Below are 23,261 nucleotides of genomic sequence, written 5' to 3'. Positions count from 1 at the left end.
ATGCCACAAATATGTGCATTACCATCCATTTACACTCTGTTATCACATTCTCCTCAAAATCTGTTTTTGTGAAAAAAGGGGGGGGGGGTGAGTGGTAGTGTGAAGTGTGAAGTGCTATCTATTTACATTCTACTATCATAATCTCCTTCTAGTGTAATTATAAACATACTTTGACTTACTATGAAATTTGAATGTAACCTTATGATATTTTAGATTTCATCAATATTATCTATTTGTACAAATGAAAGCCCTTACTCCTTGTTCAATATTTCTCCTTTTCATCCTTCCCCATTAAAAAGGCTAAAACCAACTATCTTTATTCCCTGTTATGAATTTTGGGGGAAAAAAACAGCTTTTATTTTTTGAACATCAGTTTTCAAATGCATCACTTGACAGGCTGAGATGTTTTTTTTTTTTTTTTTTATTTGTGTTTCCAGTCCACATCATTGTCTAAATTATGTTTTAAATTGGTACATAGACTGAAGCTAGCATTGAACAGTAGCAAAAAATATCATGGTATTTATAAGTAGGTGATTGAAAGTACATTTCTGACTGAACATTTTAATTATTATAACATATAGTGATTTCTATCTAGGTGTGGCTAAAGTCATGGCTGTACATGTGTATCCAGTCACCAAACATAATCAGTTTACTCTTGGGACAAGTGTCATCATTAAGTGTATCAGTAAAGGTTATCCAGGTTAGACATGAATTAAAAGGTTTTTTTTAATGTTTTTATTTTGTAAGAGTAATTTATTATACCTCTAGTTACAGTAAAGGTTCTGTCTTGCTTGTCTTACAACACACTAGGTTCTGTCTTATAACACAGTGGGTTCTGTCTTGTCTTACAACACACTAGGTTCTGTCTTATAACACAGTGGGTTCTGTCTTGTCTTATGACACACTGGGTTCTGTCTCACAACACACTGGGTTCTGTCTCACAACACACTGGGTTTTGTGACTAAGACTGCTTTATTGATCCTTATGGAAATTTGTTGTGATTACAAGGACTCTTTTTCTCATATAATGTCTAATGACACATTGTTACAATACACACTGAAAAGAAGCACAAACCCTCTTTGCTTTCCATACATTGTATTTTTCAATACTAATAAAATTTCTTTTTTTTTTCATTGTTTATTTAAATGAATGCTTATTTCAGAAAGGAAATATAACAATGCATATATTCATTATTATTGCAATAGATTATATTAGGTTTTTAAAAAATGAAGCTCTGATAATTCAAAATTTCTGGCTAAATCTGAGAAGTTTGTATTTTTAAAAGTTGTGCATACAATCAGTTGTTTATTTTTTAAAAGTTATTATTTCATACAATGTCAAGTTGTGCTTTGTTTGCTAACACAAAATGAAAAAAAAAAATCACAAAAAAAAATTACTTTATCTGAAAACAAAACAGAAATTATTTACATGAATCAAAATTCCAATAGATCAATTTCAAACAACTTGTATTTTGCTTAAGTTTAAAGTGACCATCAATCTGATCAATATCAACAAATTCTATTTCTTTGAGATTTCAATAAGTTTTCACAAATAATACAAATAGATATTTTATTGTGTTCACAAAAGTTGCATTTCACTTGCACATGTAACCTTGTTTAAGATCCACTCAGACTATGATGAATATTTTTTTAAATTCATATTTTTGCCAGACTTCTCTAATATACATACATTAGCCATTCCATCCACATAAAATAATAATGATATAGGCCCTAATTCTAAATTTGAAGATCCTACTCCCAGTTTGACTTTGTAATCATTTTTATTTTGAGTGCCTTCTTAATGTTGGTCATACAATTCATATATATTTCTGGCTTGACTTAGCATGCAATAGGTACATACCTACCCTTGGTCTAATGTATTGTAATTCTTTTTTTTTTTATAGTTCCTACCTACTCCTGGTCATTTACTCCAGCTGGATCCAACCAGAAGATTGATCTCACCTTTAAAACTAATCAACTCTCCATTAACTCATTCTCTGGACAACATGCTGGTACATATGTATGCCATGTTACCAATGAAATACCAGGAAATACAACAGGAACTGTTACCATTTATGCAGACACCAGAGGAGTTACTCTTTTGTTGGCTGGTAAGTTGTATCAAATTCAAATGGATTTTTATGCTTAGTGATCCATGGGTCAAATGATGTAACTTATCTATTTCTATGGCTAATATGTGTGTTGAGTTACCATCATTTCACCTTCACCTATACCTTAGTCTGGTGAACCATTGTGGCACCGCACTCTATCTGTTGACCATCATCACAACAACCTAAATGAGTTAAGTTTTAAGCCATTGTATTCCAGTCTGAAAAGTAAAGAATACTGCAGTAAAGAAAAGCAGTTTAGGCTCTAATTCAAGATTATTTTGGGTGTGTGAATAAAGTTTCTTTTTTTAATGTTCTTATTTTAAATGGTTTCAATGTGCAAATATGTACATGTATAACTAATGATGTTTAACTGCTTTCCAAGACAGTCTTTAAGTGATCTATACAATTTATAAAAATCACATTATTTTATCAAACTGATAGTGCTAGGAAAGGTGAAACCATTTTATTTTGTTTCTTTATTACTTTTTTTTATACAACTGTTTATGGTTACTATTGAGTAATACTACATTTCTTCTAGTGTTCTCTTCATGACCTAAATATCAAATTCTTTTATATGTGCATATAACGCTTTAGTTATTAAGGCTCTTTTTAATGCTGATAAGTTTATGTAGGCCTATAGTGCTCGATTTTCATTTCAGTGATTCAGTTGTGCCTGAAACTAGTGTACAATTTTGTATTTATGCATCAAGGTTCTATACTAGTATATCTATTGTATATCTATGTTCATTATTAGTTAGCATATCTATGTTTGACCAGTTATATGTCTAGTACCTTAAATGTTCTTGTTTGTCTTGATCAGACCATGCTGAAGTGGACGAGGCTCCATCCTATGTTGTCAGTAGAAGCAGCAGTCAGACAGGCCCTCAGGAAGCAGACACCAGCATGAAATGTAAGTGTAAACAACTGAACAGTTCTGAAAGAGTTGTCTGTGTGTGTATGTCTAGACTCACTCTACTATACAGCTTTTTTTTTTCTAGAGCACAAATATTACTGTTAGCTAACTTCGAATAGAGAAAAATTTACATCATGAATGAACTTTATTTAAATGTTTGTACAAATCTATTCAATAACTAGAATATTTTATTGATCAACACTAATTAATTTGTATAATATATAACCTAGAGACTATCTGGAAACCATTCTACTAAGAGAATTGCTAACTGTCAAACCCTTGATTGCAAAGATAAATAATTCTGGAGATACATATTAGAAAATTTTTCATACTTTTAATTTCTATCAATGCTAATTTACAATAGAAAATAAATTAAAATATAATATGAAAACTGATAACAACTGCCAGCAACTAAGATAAGATTAATCCAAATGAATGGAAATTTGAATTGAGTAAATCAGTCTATCAGCGTCACATTGGTTAAGTCAGTTTTAGGTTGACTGCAAATATATGACAACTAAATAATATTTTAGTGAAGTGAAACACTAATTGGTTTATCTGTCTAATCTGGCCTTGAGAGAAGAAAGTTCCTGGATTCAATGTTGTATAGCTACTATAAAGTGGGTAGGCTATAATCAAGTTAGCTTTCCCTGCCCTTCAAGATTTCCTTAATTTAGTATTGTGTAATGATATTTTCCAAACTAGTGTACCAAGTAGGTCTAAGTTTTGTACTTAGCTGCTTTTTTTTCCAGATTAGTTTATAGACGGATAATGCATTATGTTACAATGAGTCAGAACTAGAACCGAATAGAAACTAATAAGACAGAAGGTTTGGTATAATCTCATGTTTTCTAATGTGTGTGTGACCTTGACCTTGCAGACACCAGAACTCAAACCTCTCTCTGTAAGTGTGTCTTTTGTTTTCACCCCTCCCCCTCATTACACTAGGCCTCTGTGGTAGTAGTACTGTACTAGTTATTAGGTCACATTATGTCAACTTAAATGTGTTGTGTTATTGACTTGCTTGTTTATAATTTCTACTTTTTAAAAAAATTTGCAGAGTGTAAACACAAAAAGATAATAATTTTTGCCCAAATTTCATGAAAGTTTCTCTTCATTCAAAAATAAAAGCTGATAGAACAATTTTATGACATAAATATTTTTTGTTGATTATTGGATTCTTGTTTACTTTGCCTTGGTGTCCTACTGATAATTATGCTACCAAGAGAACATTATCTCATTGCATATTGTCTTCTGTGCCAGATGGGATATTGTACTAGTTCTTGCATTGCATATATACATGTGTTAATGTTGAAACTTGTGTGTATGTGTTATGTTAGTCTAATATCTTATGGATTCTCTGTCTTCAAGTCAAAACTTTTCTGCTCCAAAAGTTTATCATCCTAATGAAAATAATCTCCTTGATATTTCTTTCTTTTTCATTTTGCATTTCTAATTTGTGGGTATCTTCTTGATCAAACCTGTATTCAACTGACAAGATTAAAGTTTGATGTTTAAAGCAAGGTCACATTTATTTAGGTTGAAATCAAACTTTTCAATAATTCTAAAATTTACCAGTCTGCTGTGTTTTTCATCTAAACATTCTACAAAAAGAACAAAAAGTAAAGTGCCCTTTTCAGACCTTGCAATCTATCGGGTGGATGATGATCATTATTTGAAGGTGTAATTTTTCTGTCTTTACTTTCCCTGATTAATGTCAGGTACCATTAGAGTTGGTTGGACTCAGTGGTGTCCTAAAAATCCCAGAGTCTTTAATAATATTTGAACCTGAGAACCCTCAGTTTGAAAGCCAAGGCTTTTACAAAACAACCCCCACTTGTCTATTCATTGTGAGTGATAATGGTGTCTATAGCATGATCTGCAAACACTTTTTATTTCAAACCAGGAATAGAACTTGTTGTCTTAAGGGTCTGGATATTTGCTACCCAAAAAATATGTCACTTACCCAGCAGTCAACAAAAAGTTACCCATCTGGATTCAGCTTTCAACTACATGATTTTACATTTCTGGATTAGCAAATAGACTTAAAAAGCAGATAGTACATATCAATAGTACAAAAGTAGCCTGCCTCTCATTTTAAGATATTTTACTTTTTGTCATCTGATATTTACTTTTGTTCTGTCCACTAGCATGAGTCAACTGCCTTGGATTTGTCTCTATAACTTGTATCATTGTAAATTATAATCATTTTATATCTGACCCTATAATATACATACTACTATCTTGTCTGAAACTGATTGATCACAGAAACATTTATCCAATTCATGATATTACATAAACATTTCTTCCAATTTATGTTTCAACAATTTGTACTATAGTTTGGCAGTATAACAGATGTACTAGTGTTGCTTATTGTTACATCACAATAAGTTCAAACATAGATCCTGTTTTTAAGCTGTACAAACCCATTTGAAGTAGACATCATCCCCCCTCCCCCCCAAAAAAAAACAAAAAAAAAAGAAACCAAAAATGTGAACACGTATCTAAACAGATTCTATATTAATTTTAATTTATTTTGTTTTAAGTGAACATTTGATTAGCTTGAGGTTTTCATAATCACCAGCCAAATATTTTATTCATTCAGAAGTTTTTCTCTTGATCATGTTAAACTTCACTTATCATAACTAATTTTGACTTGCAGAACGTATCTGCTGAGGCCTCCACTCTGCATCTAAAACTGCATGTAGTTTATTTAAAACTAATATTTTGTGTCTTCAAGTTTTTTTTTGTCTATTCACAGTTTCTCCTTATGCCATTGGTGCAGTCATCAGTGCCAGTCTAGCACTACTATTGATCATTGTCTTTGTCTTCATGGCCATGAGAATGAAGGTAATTAGTTGTATACTTTTTATATTTGTACTTCAGTTGATAGGATTACTTTAAAAATTGTCGGGGGTTAACAGCATGCCAGGTCCAATAATTCCCTACTTCCCTGTTTATCTGCTAGGATATTTTTTAAATAATCACTTAGTCCTTTAAATGTAAAAAAAATATATTTTGTCAATGTTGTGCAAATGAGAACTTGCAGAAATCTAATAATAGATAGATAAATTCTTGAAGAACATATAATATCGGCACTTTGAATGCTGAGAGGTCACTATGCCTGAAGGACACTTTACATTTAAGTCTTTTGAAGAATACACTGGGAAGTATTTCAACCTTGAAGGTGACTGAAATATCATACCTTCTGCTGAAATACATTTTCCAATCAAATCTCCCAATCTCTTTGTTTTCATTTCAATCAAATCTCCCAATCTCCTTGCTTTCATTTCAATCAAATCTCACAATCTCCTTGCTTTCATTTCAATCAAATCTCCCAATCTCCTTGTTTTCTTTTAAATCAAATCTCACAATCTCCTTGTTTTCATTTCAATCAAATCTCCCAATCTCCTTGTTTTCATTTCAATCATATCTCCCAATCTCCTTGCTTTCATATTAATGGAACCTCACTATCTCTATATTCTCATTTCTTTCTTTGTTTTACAAGTTTTGGATGTTCCTTCTGAATTGAAGATTATTACATTCTGACTAAACATCTGACAGGACAGTAGGGGATGGTAGAGGACAAGCTGAAGACTCCAGCTCTGATAGCCTCAATATGGTGGCTTGGTGGAAACATCTAGTAGTGGAACCTAGATAGGCCAATGATAGGTAGTAAACACAGCCTCAGTTGGGTTACCCCAGTGGAACTTTTTAAAAATCTCCTTTGTGATGAGGATGGAAGAAAGACAACCCAGTCCAAAAAGTCTGCCAGACCGCTACACAAGGGGACCATCATCAGATACTTGTTTCTGTAGTGACAGTCCCTGCATGGTATTGTGGGGGTTACAGCAAAGGATTTTGAAGAAATTCCCCTTAGTTAGCATGCTGTGGGCCCAGAACCAAGGGCTGTGAGTATTGTATGAACCAGACATAGTAATGGAACCTTCAGACAGGACTTAGAGTGAAGAACTCCTTGTCCACACCTGGCTGTTGGATAAAATCCTTTCTGTTACGTGCGCATCTTAGTGTAAATGTGAAATGGTGCGAATGCGTGTTGAAAGGAGAAGAAGAACCAAAATGGAGGAATATGAACAAGAAAATGTTTTCAGTATTAATAAAGATTAAAGTATTTATAAACTGTGATTTGTCGTTTCCATGTCTAAAGAGTCTCATCCAAGATGAAGACGTAACAAGTGGCGCCCAACACAAAGGTAAAACCCACGTATCCCTCTATACACAGTGGATCTCCTGTCAGCAGGCAGTAGAGATAGTAAAGTCTAGATCTAGAGACAGGAGAACATTCGATTCGATATTATTAGTAATAGACTATGGCGGACAATGCTGAGGTAGCAGCGTTGAAGGAAGAGGGGAGGTTGATAGAGCTTGAAGGGGCAGAACTAAGAAAATACGTACAAGAAAGGTTGATGGAGAGGGAGAGATTAGCGATGGAAAGAGAAAAAGAAAAGGAGAGATTAGCGATGGAAAGAGAAAAAGAAAAGGAGAGATTAGCGATGGAAAGAGAAAAAGAAAAGGAGAGATTAGCGATGGCAAAGATACTGGGTCACAGAAGAGACACTATTTGCTATTTGGATGACATCTGCATCTTTAGTGAGGATTGGAACGAACACTTACAGAGTCTAAGAGAGATATTTGCTATTATCAAGGAAAACAATCTGACATTGAAACCAACAAAAATAAAAATTGGACTTAGTGAAATTCCTTTTTTGGGATACAAGATAAAAAATGAATCAATTACACCATTGGATGAAACAGTTGCAAAAATAATGGATATTAGTATACCAAAAACAAAAAAACAAATTAGAAGTCTTTTAGGTCTTTGCAATTTTTATAGAAAATTTGTTCCAAATTTTGCAGAAATGATTGAACCTCTTACAAATCTTACAAAGAAAGGGAAATCTAACATTATAGTTTGGTCTGAACAATGTCAAAGATCGCTAGACAAGATTAAGAGGGTGTTTTCTGAAAAACCAATATTAAAATTGCCCGATAGTACTAGAGAATTTATTTTGGCTACGGATGCTTCATCCATAGCTATAGGGGGCTGTTTGATGCAAGAGTATAGTGGAATTGCACACCCTGTTTTTTATGTAAGCAGGAAACTAACCCTTGCAGAGTTAAACTATGCAACTATTGAAAAAGAGGGGCTGGCAATTGTGTGGTGCATAACAAAGCTAAGTTTTTATCTGATGGGGGCTAAATTTCAATTATGGACTGATCATGCTCCGTTGGCATTCATTAATTTAAATAAATGTGGTAATAATAGAATTGCTAGGTGGGCATTACAACTGATGGACTATAAATTTGAGATCAAGACAATACCAGGGAAAGAAAATGTTGTGGCAGATACATTATCACGCTGTACTTAAAGGTTGGGGAGATTGTGTAGAGTATATCATGACTACTGACGTTCTGTTAAGAATTAAGCTATTTTATTGTGTACATTTGTAAATTCTGTCACGGAGTGTAGTAGATATTCAACAGAGAATTGTTCAATTGTGAGTGTACACAACAATGATTAGTGAGCAGATATAGATTTGAATTGAATTATAGGCGGGGAGTGGTATTAACGAAATCTTCATGATTACATAGAGATATGTATATATATATATATGTGTCAATTGTTCATAATAACAATTAGTATTGTGATGGTTACTGTCACAATTGGTGAATATAAATGTTATAGGTTAAAGCTAATGTTAGAATTGTAATGGTATTAATATGCCATTGTGTATGATTTTGTTTTGTATGACATTATAGTTCCCTATGTTACAGAGAATTTAGATTATTTTTTAACTTGGAATAGACTGATAAGATATGTGGTGATTAGTATTTTGGACGTTCGATGTACATCGAACTTGTTAAACAGGGGGGGGGGTGTTACGTGCGCATCTTAGTGTAAATGTGAAATGGTGCGAATGCGTGTTGAAAGGAGAAGAAGAACCAAAATGGAGGAATATGAACAAGAAAGTGTTTTCAGTATTAATAAAGATTAAAGTATTTATAAACTGTGATTTGTCGTTTCCATGTCTAAAGAGTCTCTTCCAAGATGAAGATGTAACACTTTCCAACTCCATTTTTTCATTTCACTTAAATCTCCTTTACTCTATGTTTTCATTTCAACTAATAATTTTGCAATGTAGGACATATTTAATGAAAAATTCATTCTTTGTTTATAGTGTTGATTAATTTCAGTTGGACAAATCAAAAGATATATTATTGTATATTTTCCAGAAAAGGGAGCATAGAATGAGAGAGAAGTTAGCCAGAGCTCATGATGAAAACTTGGATGATCAAGAGGTGGAGTTACTGGATGAGAATACCCAACCCAATACAGAATATTTAGTATGTGATAATGGTAGTACTAGCCTGGCTAGTGGACTAGTTCTACTGGACACTTAACACTGGCTGGGAACATTGACTACATACATGATGTTTGAGATGACCTAGAGATCAGAATATTCAGGCTGATCTCTAGGTCAGGCTCCTAGACCATTATGTATTTAGTTGAATGTTCCATAGTCTGTAGTACATTGTCACTTGTATACTAACCATCAGTGGTTCCTAAATTATGAACCCTGTTTTAACAAACTATATTACCATTGTCACTTGTATACTAATCATTAGTGCTTCCTAAACAAAATCCTATATAACAAACATGACCTTTGTCACTAATAAATCTTTTTTTTTTTCTGTAACATTGACCTTCTTAGAATAAAATGACTTAGTCTTTGAGGTTTTTAAAGATTTGATCTTAGAAAACTTGCAAAATGTTGCATTTAGCATTGATCTCAAAAGCTCATATTGAAAGTCTACTCCATAATTTTAGCCACAGCATGTAAAGTAGAACTAATTTTTGATTTGATAAACTGTTGTTTAATTTTAGGTTTTTACTTGGTTCTTTTCATGAAGTTTAACATATTTTGCAATTAGAATGATTTGAATTAGATATTGTTTGAATTTTATTTATAATGTAAAAAGAAATACATAATGGGCAATATGTTTTTTGTTAACTTTTTTTTTTTGTAAAAGAAGATTAGGTAGTACTTTTTTTTTCAAAGATGAGAAATTAAATTTTTTTTTCGTCAGTAATAATACTGATATATTTAACATTTTTTCTTTTTGCTAAACTTTATGTTTGAGGCTATGGTTGTAAGTTCTAAACTTAGTTTTGTCATTTCATTGAAATTTTTCTGATACTTTCAGCCCACAGAATATTCCAGACTTAAGATGAGCTGGGAAATTCCTCGTAAGGATGTCAGACTTCTGGAACAGATAGGTCAAGGTGTGTTTGTGCAGGTATGGAAAGGTCGAATGAGGCGTTCACCTGGATCAACTGATGTCATGAGAGTTATTATTAAAAAATTACAAGGTAAACAGGTCTTAAATTGTTAGCTTGTTTAATTATCTATGATGGTACTGAAATAGCAACTCATTGATGACATGAAGACATCCCTCAAATAATAATACTTGCAAAATTTATAAATGTTCTCCTAAACATAACTTATTGTGTATTATTGTCACAATATTTATGAAATAAAATTAACTGAAATCAGATATTTTTAAATCTTTAATCCTCTAGTTTTCATGTTCATTAATGTTGCACAGTATTGATGAATAAACCAAATGGCAAGTCTTTTAAGTCTATTCAAATTAGTATTTAGACTTGATTCTAATTCTCACCAACTCTCATTGTATTGCAGGTGAAGCCAGTGATAAAGAGAGACATTTCTTTACAGCTGAGTTGGAAGTGTTGAAAATGCTGCCAGCGCATGCTAATGTTATTAGACTTGTTGGAAGCTATACTGCTAATGGTATGTAGCTATCATTTTATCTGATTGCTAAAAAGCTATACTGCTAATGGTATGTTGATATAATTTTATCTGATTGCTAAAAAGCTATACTGCTAATGGTATGTAGCTATCATTTTATCTGATTGCTAAAAAGCTATACTGCTAATGGTATGTTGATATAATTTTATCTGATTGCTAAAAAGCTATACTGCTAATGGTATGTAGCTATCATTTTATCTGATTGCTAAAAAGCTATACTGCTAATGGTATGTTGATATAATTTTATCTGATTGCTAAAAAGCTATACTGCTAATGGTATGTAGCTATCATTTTATCTGATTGCTAAAAAGCTATACTGCTAATGGTATGTTGATATAATTTTATCTGATTGCTAAAAAGCTATACTGCTAATGGTATGTTGATATAATTTTATCTGATTGCTAAAAAGCTATACTGCTAATGGTATGTAGCTATCATTTTATCTGATTGCTAAAAAGCTATACTGCTAATGGTATGTTGATATAATTTTATCTGATTGCTAAAAAGCTATACTGCTAATGGTATGTAGCTATCATTTTATCTGATTGCTAAAAAGCTATACTGCTAATGGTATGTTGATATAATTTTATCTGATTGCTAAAAAGCTATACTGCTAATGGTATGTAGCTATCATTTTATCTGATTGCTAAAAAGCTATACTGCTAATGGTATGTTGATATAATTTTATCTGATTGCTAAAAAGCTATACTGCTAATGGTATGTAGCTATCATTTTATCTGATTGCTAAAAAGCTATACTGCTAATGGTATGTTGATATAATTTTATCTGATTGCTAAAAAGCTATACTGCTAATGGTATGTTGATATAATTTTATCTGATTGCTAAAAAGCTATACTGCTAATGGTATGTAGCTATCATTTTATCTGATTGCTAAAAAGCTATACTGCTAATGGTATGTTGATATAATTTTATCTGATTGCTAAAAAGCTATACTGCTAATGGTATGTAGCTATCATTTTATCTGATTGCTAAAAAGCTATACTGCTAATGGTATGTTGATATAATTTTATCTGATTGCTAAAAAGCTATACTGCTAATGGTATGTAGCTATCATTTTATCTGATTGCTAAAAAGCTATACTGCTAATGGTATGTTGATATAATTTTATCTGATTGCTAAAAAGCTATACTGCTAATGGTATGTAGCTATCATTTTATCTGATTGCTAAAAAGCTATACTGCTAATGGTATGTTGATATAATTTTATCTGATTGCTAAAAAGCTATACTGCTAATGGTATGTAGCTATCATTTTATCTGATTGCTAAAAAGCTATACTGCTAATGGTATGTTGATATAATTTTATCTGATTGCTAAAAAGCTATACTGCTAATGGTATGTAGCTATCATTTTATCTGATTGCTAAAAAGCTATACTGCTAATGGTATGTTGATATAATTTTATCTGATTGCTAAAAAGCTATACTGCTAATGGTATGTAGCTATCATTTTATCTGATTGCTAAAAAGCTATACTGCTAATGGTATGTTGATATAATTTTATCTGATTGCTAAAAAGCTATACTGCTAATGGTATGTAGCTATCATTTTATCTGATTGCTAAAAAGCTATACTGCTAATGGTATGTTGATATAATTTTATCTGATTGCTAAAAAGCTATACTGCTAATGGTATGTAGCTATCATTTTATCTGATTGCTAAAAAACTATACTGCTAATGGTATGTTGATATAATTTTATCTCATTGCTAAAAAGCTATACTGCTAATGGTATATAGCTATCATTTTATCTGATTGCTAAAAAGCTATACTGCTAATGGTATGTAGCTATCATTTTATCTGATTGCTAAAACTATTCTGACACTTTTATGTAGCTATAATTTGATACAATTTCTGAAATCTAAACTACCAATGGTATGTAGCTATAATTCTATCCCATTGCTGAAAATGCCAGTGGTTTGTAGCTATAAGTTTATTTTATAACTGAAATCTGTACTTCCAATGGTTTGTATAAATAATTTTATCAAACTTTTTTGAAACTAGTTTTCCTATGTATGTATAAATCATTTTTATAAATAAAAACTTGGAAGCTATTCTACCAATGATGGGTATTAGTAATTTTATTAGAATGTTGACAATGGTGTGTTTCAATTTTTAACAGAATCTATTCTGTCAAAGGAATGTTTTAATAGTTTTATGACTTGGAAGAAGAATCTAGTAACTAATAATCATTGATAATAGTTATGTAAAGAAAATCAAAATATTGCATAGAATCAAAGATGAGGAAAGTAATCTCCTATTACAATGAAAATGAGAACATTTGATAGCCAAGTGAATGTTATGGCTAATCAAAGCTAGTGCTAAATCTAATTTCTTTTATTTGTCAAGGGGCTATGAATCTGCTGTAATTAGAACATGAAATGGGTTACCTGAGTTAGCCAGGAAAACCAATGACTTGGCAGAGTTTAAGACATTGATTAGCATACATGACTAGATTGACCTAAGAACATGCGTAGAACATAGTCATCTTCTTTTTGGAAGTAACATATGTATTTTAACTCTTTCTCTCCGTAATTATTTTCCAATTTCTGATGGAATTATTCATTTAGTTCATTTGTGTTTCACTACCCTGTTACAATTAAACTTCAATAACAGGAAATGATATTGTAGGTATATAATTATAGAAGAATGCATGCTCTTTTTATATAACCCAAATTAAAGTTTATAAAACCAAAAATTAATTTAAATGGTCAAATCAAGGTTGGTACCGTCAGTTAGGAGAGAAAGAGTTAAAAGATAAGATAAGATTACTGTCAAGACAATAAGGTTTTTCAATCTTGAAAATTGTTACAAAATGTACTTTGAAACCTAAACTAAAGTATTCCTATTGATAAAAACTTAACTTTATCAGGGTTTTAAGTTGTCTTCTCTTGGCCTCCTTTCCCCAACTGAAATTTTCATTCAAGGACAATTAGAAGAATAACTGCTGTAAGGGTCAAGTCAGAGTATCATAAAAATATGAATTTTGATTATTATTCTAAGGATAATATCAAACAATCCTACTGATTTTAAATACATTTTTTACTATTTAAAATTACAGGTTTGTTAAATTTTTCTTTTGTCTGTTAAAAAGTTAAAAAGTTTAACTCTATTAACTCTATAAGTTTATTTTAAACTCTTTAAAATATAACACTGTGAAGTGGTTACAAATTTAATAATTAATACTTGAATCCAATTTTCTATGGTGATACATTTTTCAGTTCCACTTTAGTCTTATAAGAGTATATCATAGCATGTATTTACCTCTAGAACCTTGGTTGATGATGATGGAACTAGCCAGTGAGGGAACATTGCAACAGTTCTTACAGTGCCATGGGCCTGGACACCAGCAAGTCAGGATTGGTAGAGGAGAGAAGCCTAGTGTTACTATGAGCAAGAAACAGACATTGACCTCACAGAAGTTATTGGCTCTTGCTGCTCAGGTTGCTAGTGGCCTAGATCACCTTGAAAAATTTAAGGTAGAGATTGGATTATTTAACATTTGTTAGTTTTCCATTTTCCATGTGTATGAAGTCCAATGTGTAGTTCTTACCTTCTGTTAAATTGGGATTACTCAGATATAACAACTATATATATGGCTGTTTGATTTTGTGGTATCACTCTGGACTGTTGTCCTGATTGTCCCAGGTTTAAATCCTGCCTACTGCCTTCCCCTGTCGTCCTGGAGGAGGTTTGAACTAGGATATAATAACTTTCAAATCTGAAGGAAAATATAAAATGTTCTAGAATTAAAGACTAACTAATCATGTATTTGACTTGGAGATAAAACTAATCTTATTTTAGACCAAATTAATCTTATTTTAGACCAACCTAATCTTACTTAGACTTAGAAATACACAACAATTGTTCTTTTGTGTTTCAGTTAATTTACTATAGGCTCAGGTCCTGCAAAATATTGGTAGCTAAAGGTGGACTCTGTAAACTATCAGGATTTGGTTTTCCTAATGAGGTGACAGAAAGAAACTTGTATGAATCAGTAAGTTGATTTTTTTGTCTACTATTATGAAAGCATTGGTATTGCTTTTATGTCTTGAATATAGGTTGTATAGACTTATTACTTTAATTATATGAGTCCGAAGTAAAATATTTGCATTTTTCTTCTTACTTATTAAATTAATTGGTATGGCACTTTAAAGGGAAATACACCTTCAGCATTCCCTGCTTACACTTGTAAGATTGCTTCACATATTCTGACTTGGCTGGATAGTTTGATATTGGACCTTAAAACCCTCCTTCTGTTCAGAAGTTGTAGCTAGCAATCTGGTAAAAGATTTGTGTTAAATCTATACAGTTAGGGTCAAGAAGGCTTGCAGTACATGAACTGCCCAGAATATGCATGAACCTGTTAACCGATTTTAGAGGTCTGAAAAAATTTACATAGCAGCAATGTACACTTTTGATCTTGATAACATGACACTCCTGTCGAATTCTAATTAATCTTCACCTTCACCTATCCTTTAGTCTGTTGAACTGTTATGACACCATTTAAGATCTGTCAACCATCTTTCTCTATTCCTCTATCTCTCCCTTGCCTTGGATAGAATTTCATTCATTGACAGCCCTGTCCATTCTTTGATGTCTTTCCATCACTTCCTTTGTCTTCCTCTTCTTATTTTTCCTGGTACTGTTCCATAAAGGAAGGTCTTTGCAATCCTGAGGACCTTGTGATGTGGCCATAGAGTTTGAGTTTATGTTTTTTGATAGTGGTTAGCAGATCTTTTATGGAATCCAATTGCTGTATTAATTCTGTTTCTAATCTCTTCATTGGTTATTTAAATTTTAATTCACCATGTTTAAGAATTACTTATTAAGTACAACCTCAAAAAAAGCTTTTAACTGGGTTTTGCATGATGGCATGCATTGGATTGGAGTTCAACATAGATAAAAACATATTTGATGTTATCAAAGCCTTATACCAAATGCAAATAGCTCAGTACTTCTGAACAACCAAAAAGCTTTAGGACATCCATAGAAGTGCAGCAAGGATGCATTCGCTCTCCAACTCTTTTTAACATATTTCTGAAGCAGGTTAGGGTGGAAACTCTTGAAGGATTTATTCCTAACATGACCCTAAACTGGCCACCTATTTCCAATTTTTGGTTCTCCAACATATATATCACTGGAGAGATCTTACTTCAAAACTGGATGCTAAAAAGTTGGCATAGAAATAAATCAGTGCTGATAAAATCAAAATACTAGTTTGTGGTGAAAGTAGTTTGAGATGTTGTATATAGTTGAATGACCAAACATTAGAAGAAGCTGACTCATTTAAATACATAACAAGAGATGAGAGAAGAAGTTGACTCATTTAAATACATAACAAGAGATGAGAGAAGAAGTTGACTCATTTAAATACATAACAAGAGATGAGGAAGAAGTTGACTCATGTAAATAGCTAGGGTCAAATATAACAAGAGATGGAGGATCAATAAAAGAGATAAGCTTGGCACCTGCTGTCATTGGCAAACTATGGAAAATATGGAATAGTAACATCAGCTTCCAAGTAAAATTAAAACTATATTGTTAGCTAGTGGTCTTAGTAGTCCAATTTGGTTGTAAAAGTTAGACATTAGTTAGACAGGCTGAAAGAAGATTTCAAACCTTTGAGACTAAGTACTACAGGCAAATCCTGGGCATCAGATACTAGGAGAAGAAAACAAATTAATATGTATAAATCAACACTCTGGCTGACAAAAAGGAGGAACTCCTCAATACAGTTAAGAGATGAAGGCTTAGCTGGTTTGGTCAGATTCTAAGACATGACTCTCTGTCATAACTCATCCTTCAAGGTTAGGTTGAGAGAGCAAAAACAATGGGTAAACAAAGAAATGCTGGCTGGACAGAGTGAAGGAATGGAACAGCCTCTTTCTTGATATCCTGATTAGAACAGCTGCTGACTGGGAAAAGTGGAGGGTTATGTAAAAATCAAGGGCCCTTGGATACCTTTGGACTATGAAAAAACTGGCCATTCTGTGGACCCAGGAAACCTCTGTGGTCTATGAAAACACTTTGGTCACTCTGTGAACCTAGGACACCTGTATGATCTATGAAAACATTGTGATCACTCTTTAGATCCTGGACACCTCTATGATCTATGAAACACTGTGGCCAGTCTGTGGATCAGTATCTTACTATGGCACTATACTCCATGTTGATCAGACTATGGTGAAAGAAGTTATTGCAGATCATGGGCTATTTGTCTTTCCCCTACTTATTTTGCACGGTAAGTTTTTAGTCTTCATAAAATATGAGGCCAAGGCTGAGATGTATAAAAAGTTTGGCTGCTAAACAGTGAGTCTTTGAATCTCACAGTAGCCTAGGAATTTGTGAGGTAAGGATATACAACATAGTATTTCTTGTGCAATAGTTCATTTTGTATACGTATATGCTCCTCAGAACTCAGTACCAGTTCGTTGGACTGCTCCAGAAAGTCTACAAAGTCATGTTTACAATGTGAAGACTGACACCTGGTCCTATGGCATTGTGCTCTGGGAAATATTACATTTTGGTAAGTCTGTCTGCTATGTGAACCAAGTATGTAATTGTTTCTTTCAGAGCTGAAGATAATCTACTTCCTAGCCCAAACCTACAGGACAGGGTATGGCACTAAGCAGGGTATGAGCCCAAGACCATCGAGACAACCGAAGAACAGTGCAGTGTGCATAACACATGACCAGGCAGCCAGCCTGAATAATGAGTTTGGTAGTTTTTTGGTCTGTTAACTACTTGAGAGTCATTATAAATTTGTCAGTCAGCTAAATACGAGTAAAAGTAATGATCAATTTGTTGATCTTTTAATGAAGGAATGAGTTCTGATAGATTTTTGGTTTTTAAAACCAAAAGTAAAAGCTAATCAGGTATGCAAAAAAAAAAATAAAAGCCTGAAACTTTTATTCTACTAGTTCGTTTTAACTCTACTGTTTGTGATTTTTTTTCTTTGTTAATGTATACATTGACATTAGCAAACTGTCTTTTTTAAAAATAATACAAAAGATGAGTAACTTTTTAAAATCTGGCCAAGTAAGCCCATCTTTACCATTCCATATTATAATAAGTGAGATGCCTTGTCTGATTTTTTCCATTCTATGACATTATCAATAAAATGTAATATATTTGAGTCAAAGACTTTTTTGTAACAGAACTTCTTTTTTAGGCAATAAATTACAACAAATTAACTTGTCTAAATGTTTTTCCATCCATTAGGTACAACACCTTACCCCACCATGGGGCCTCATGAAGTGGTGGAAAGTGTACAGAATGGTTTCAGAATGCCCAAACCTCAACATTGCAGTTCTGAATTGTAATTTGTAGTATTACTTTGATAAGTCTAGTTTACCAGCAGCATCAATGCTTTTATCATCTTAAATATTTGTATTTTTAAATAAATTATAAATTACTTTTTATTAGAAAGGGGTGTGTGGCTGTGTGGTAAAGTGCTTGGCTTCTGAACTAAGGGGTTTCAGGTTCAGATCTTGGTGAAGATTTCGGGATCCTGACATTAGTTGGGTAAAGTAAAGGCCACATGACACCTTTATTAACTGTCGTGAATAGAAACACATGACTTTTATATCATCTGCACTATAAATGGCCAGGTCTGAAAGGGATACTTACTATTAGACATTAAAAAATACCCATTCAGTTAATGAAGTTAATTTCTGATTTATTTATTTTTATCATCTCAAAGCATCTTTTAAAATGTATGTCACTTACAGGCACTAGAAATAAAAACTTTTTACTTAAAGGTTAGAGATAAAAAGATATCTATTAACACTTTAATGACTTGAAAGATATGTCAGTGTCAGTGTTGTAACTAGCCAAGTCCAATGATAACATTTGTCACATCTGTTTCTCTCTAGGTATGAGTTGTTGTTGAGATGTTGGCATACTATACCTGAAGAGCGTCCATCATACCAAGAAATTCTTGAAGTCCTGTCCCACCTAGTGGTTAATGCTGATGTCCACATTGACTTCTGCAACCTTCCTGACCATCTCCTTTCATTGGACACAGCAGACAGTGCTGTATTTTGAAAGAGAGTTTGGACTGACCACGGAACATTGAATATAGTTCTATACTTTGACCAGTAATTCTAGTTCTACAAACCGCCAATAAAAACATTCAACTGACATAGACTTTGAACTAGATGTAAATTATAAGACATTGGAGACTTCAAAGCTCTTTGGACAATGGTCAGTTCTCCACAAAACATGATCACACTCATATTTGTCTGTTGTTTGACATTATTGTTTATTATTGTTGTACCTCGGTGAGCATTGAATGAATCACTACCATGTTACTGACTTGAAACTTGTTTTATTGTTTGTACACTTCACCGAGCACTGTGAACAAATAATTTATACATCTACTGGAATGGGATGGCTAAGTGCTCAAGTGCTTGCCTGAACATTTGGGAGTTTTGTTTTTAAATTTGACAAACTTTTTTAGTCTTATCATTATACTTCTTTTCATGTTAGTTTCTTAATTATCTTACACTTGAAACTATCAAACATTTTGAACTTGAATAGTCTTTAAATAAAGAAGTAAGGCCTTCTAAATCCTCTCAAAATAGAAACTATATTTTATTTTTAAATTAGTTTTATAGCACAACTTTCATGTTTATAGTATACTTAGTGCGCTGTGGTCCAATCTCAATCTACTTTGTGTAACAGTGGTGTGAGGGGGAATCTGGTAAAAGGTTTCCATGCTGCCTTTAGGCACTCAGCAAACACAACTCTAGTCTGGTATCTAAATTGAGCCCTCTTGATAGGTAGTTAAGCAGATTAAGCCTCTCAGCTCCACCTTGATTCTAAATTTAGTTACATATTTGGCTTCTAAATGAATCTGGGAGCATCTTTCTTAGTTTTATTTTTTGTTGTTGTTGTTGAACTTATAAAATTTCACTGACCATCACATGGAAGGCTCTGGCTATCTTTTTTTTTAAATATCAAACTGGCCTAAGTGTTTCAAGCTTTCTAGTTGATTTTCTCTGGATAGCATAATGGAGCATCTGTTTTATCTAATGATAGTCTTAATGTGTTCCTTGTGACAAGTCTATCATTCTCTCAGGTTCTAAACTTTTAGTAGTCTATTTCTAAATGAATGCAGTTTAGTCTCTAGGTCAGTTTGAAAACATATGTAGAATTTTGGATATGGGGCAATTTTTAAAAAAATCCCTAAACAAGTAAACTCCAAGCATATATAAAACTTTCAGAATATCCTTCTTTTAACATGGATTGACATATTTATGCACTTATATTTTTCAAGACACATTGAGTTTGTACAATACTTCATTTAGGTTTGCGAAGTTTTTAAAAAAAAATATGATTAAGTGAATATATTAAATACATGCGCTTCAAGCACTTTTAATATAAGAACTGAGCTAAATAACAAAACAGCTTTATAAATTCACTTTTAGGATAACAAATATTTAAGATTGAGCAAAGGTGTCAAAAAAGACAGCATGAAAAAAGATTTGCTTTCAGATCTCATAATGTCTTTTTTACAATGCAAACTTAAAATTAAAAAAATAATTCAGACTTACATAGCATATGTGCTTTGCTTCTTTAAAGCTTTTTTTGACTGATTGCTTTAAAAAAAAAAAATTCAAACTTGCCAAACTGCACAGCAATTGTTGGTTTACTCTTACATAGACCTCTTTGAAAAATCATTAAATGGCTAAACTATAATCATTCTCTATTAGTTCACAGCAGAGAAGAGAGTTGGAAATATTATAAAGTAGCACATCTATAGACTAGACTATATACCTGATTATTCACATATTATTTTTCTGTTTTCCCTCCCTTATGGTTAGGGTCTGTAGAGTGGGTGAGGAAAATGTCCTCTACTGTTCCCACCTTCTGGATAGGTCCTATATGAGAAGTATACAGTCTATGTTTACAAGCCTGGCCATCCTAGGCCTGATTCAGTGCAATATTGTTATGTATTTATTAAGTCCAAGTTAATTACAACAGTACACAAACACACTACTTGTCACTTATTTATGTGTCAAAGCTGTTACTGGAGAGTCTTGTGTTTTCATAGTGACAATTATGTATTCATGTATTTAGTAATGGCACAAAACTGTTTATTTATTTATGTATAGCATTTTATTTCAGATTTAAATTCATATAAATGATATTTGTTTTGTTTTTTTTAATTCAAAACATGAACAAGTTGGAATTGTTTCATTTATGTATCTATCATATTCAATGTTTACATTCTTTCCTTCACTTAGCTGTCATGACATTTTCTGTTTATTTCAGTTCCAATAATGGTGGTGCTTCAGAATGAAAGATAATTATCCTCCTGTTCCCTTTTTTTTTCTTTCAGAATGTTTTTTTTTTATTTAACTTACAAAAATTTATAGTTGAATATGTTTTCTTAAATTACAAATTTCCTCCCCCCCCCCCCCACTCCCCAAGCAATTACTAAAAGCTCATAACCTTTTTCCAAAGCCCATATCCATGTTTGTCTAGCTGTTTGTATTTCATTGAATGGAAACATTCTCTGCACTTCTCTGGGAGGACAAATGCCTTGAACTTCATTCCATCTCTCATCATCAGGTGTTTCTCACATCATTTTTGTGATGTTTGGCTTTTTGTATATATTCTATATATTGTATATTATCATTTCTTTCATCTTCATAGGACAGATATTTTCATTGCTTGCTAAATAGTTTCGGGTTGCACAAACAGTTATATATTATTTGTTTATACTGCACAGGCCTCTATTTATACATGTATTCTATTTCTTTTTACTGCACTGGCTTTTAACTATTCGTACATGTTTGAGTTATTTTTTGGTTGAAGAATGTTTGAAACATTGAGACATTCATATATAATTGTATGACTTATTGTATGACTTGTTTACATGAGCCTAACCTTTTAAAAAAAAGTTGTCATGGCCTGGCCATTATATTGGCTAGATACATATTTCACTAGGCTGGTCAGGTAATTCTTGTTTGGGTAAATTAACAGTATTCTGAGATTCATATTTCTAAACTTTCAATACTTACTTATAGGAGGAGGGAGTGATGGATTTATTGTAGTACAAACATTCTTCAATGAAACTGTACATTGTTTACAAATAAGATTGACAATAATTGATTTATATCACCATAATCATGTGTCTCTTGACTTTCATCCTGTGACAGTTCGCATTACCATATTCCTCTACTGTTTCCATTAGCAGCTGTTCTTAGCAGGATATCAAGACAGAGGCTGGTCTATTCTGTTAAGTTACCCAGACAACTTTTCTTTGGTTGATTTATTTAGTCTCATTAAAATTGAATTTTAGAAGAGTTTGGGTTTTCAAATCTTTATTCCTAAATCTATCCAATTCTGTTACTGACATGGGATGTAATAATGTACTTTGTATTACCTGATGTCATTGTTAACATCCCCCCAGGGAAATTTCTCAATAGATTACTGCAGGTCTGGATCATATGATTTTTAAAATGTTTTTCATTTTCTGTACTTTGATTTCCATAAACCAGTACTAAAAGCTGTATATATGTATTGCTCTGTTTATATACAGGCTTCATTTGTCATCATGCTTTTTTTTTTTCTCATCATTTAACTCACTGGCTGTTTTGTACCCACACTATCTTCTCTAACATAATAATGTTCAATGTTAATTGAGCTTTTAAACACACTATGAAACCAGTCTTAGTCAAAATACTTGCTGTATTGTATACTTTTTTTTTTTTTTTTTACTCATTTTATAGTCTTGGTGTTATAGTGGAATAGTGAATCCAAACACTCAGATAAAAACAGCCCACATATTCCACTACATATATCTTGCTAGTGACACTTTCAGGTGTCAGTGACAATAAAAAAAAGTGCAATACTAATATTTTGATGTTAATTTAATCTCACCTCTTGTATTTTATTGAGACTTTTTTTTTTTAAATTCACTAACTGTTTGTGTTCTGGAACCTGTCAATGTTCTATTTACTTCTGACACTGACTTTTTAGTTTGAAAAACATTGTCATGTCTTGAACATTAAACGTTTTGTCCTCTTAGAAAAAAAAATTGCCTTGTTTTCAAGTACAGTTTCTATGCTTCATAAGTCCAGTAACTACTTCGGGGCTTGTCTGTGGTCATCCGCTAAAAGAGGAGGACAGAATGTCAAGGGGCATCAGAAAGATTTTTTGTGCAAACATTCAAAAAGAAATCAGCCTTCATGACAGGGAGTTTCAAACCACTTGAGTTGTATGTACTTTGACGCCAACGTAAAAATGTATTGTCCTTAATTAGTTAATTCAAGATGTCCACATGTTTAACAATATAATTATTACATCCTCTTGACCAGTGGTCACCAACATTGTTAGCCAAAAGAGCCAAATCTAA

The 23,261-nt window shown here is 32.4% G+C and overlaps 1 protein-coding gene across 4 annotated transcripts in view; it reads left to right on the top strand.

Moving 5' to 3' along the window:
* The window catches only part of LOC106062180 (myoblast growth factor receptor egl-15-like), a 60,905-nt gene extending 38,065 nt beyond the window's left edge, over nt 1-22,840 (top strand). For 2 of the 4 annotated variants that reach the window (XM_056010484.1, XM_056010488.1), the window contains exons 6-18: nt 596-700; nt 1,904-2,110; nt 2,931-3,020; nt 3,904-3,927; nt 5,785-5,873; nt 9,279-9,389; nt 10,251-10,416; nt 10,748-10,858; nt 14,162-14,370; nt 14,775-14,888; nt 17,309-17,420; nt 18,116-18,212; nt 18,769-22,840. In XM_056010484.1, coding sequence (XP_055866459.1) covers nt 596-700; nt 1,904-2,110; nt 2,931-3,020; nt 3,904-3,927; nt 5,785-5,873; nt 9,279-9,389; nt 10,251-10,416; nt 10,748-10,858; nt 14,162-14,370; nt 14,775-14,888; nt 17,309-17,420; nt 18,116-18,212; nt 18,769-18,940 — 1,607 coding nt within the window. In that variant the 3' untranslated portion in view covers nt 18,941-22,840. The remainder of the gene's footprint in view (nt 1-595; nt 701-1,903; nt 2,111-2,930; nt 3,021-3,903; nt 3,928-5,784; nt 5,874-9,278; nt 9,390-10,250; nt 10,417-10,747; nt 10,859-14,161; nt 14,371-14,774; nt 14,889-17,308; nt 17,421-18,115; nt 18,213-18,768) is intronic. The other 2 variants (XM_056010487.1, XM_056010486.1) reach the window with 2 other exon arrangements.
* Nucleotides 22,841-23,261: the final 421 nt, after the last annotated feature.

The sequence above is a fragment of the Biomphalaria glabrata genome, chromosome 14 (genome assembly GCF_947242115.1).
Source record: "Biomphalaria glabrata chromosome 14, xgBioGlab47.1, whole genome shotgun sequence".
NCBI lineage: Eukaryota > Metazoa > Mollusca > Gastropoda > Planorbidae > Biomphalaria > Biomphalaria glabrata.
The sequence above is the reverse complement of the archived record's forward strand: the minus strand, read 5'-3'. Positions and strand labels throughout refer to the sequence as shown.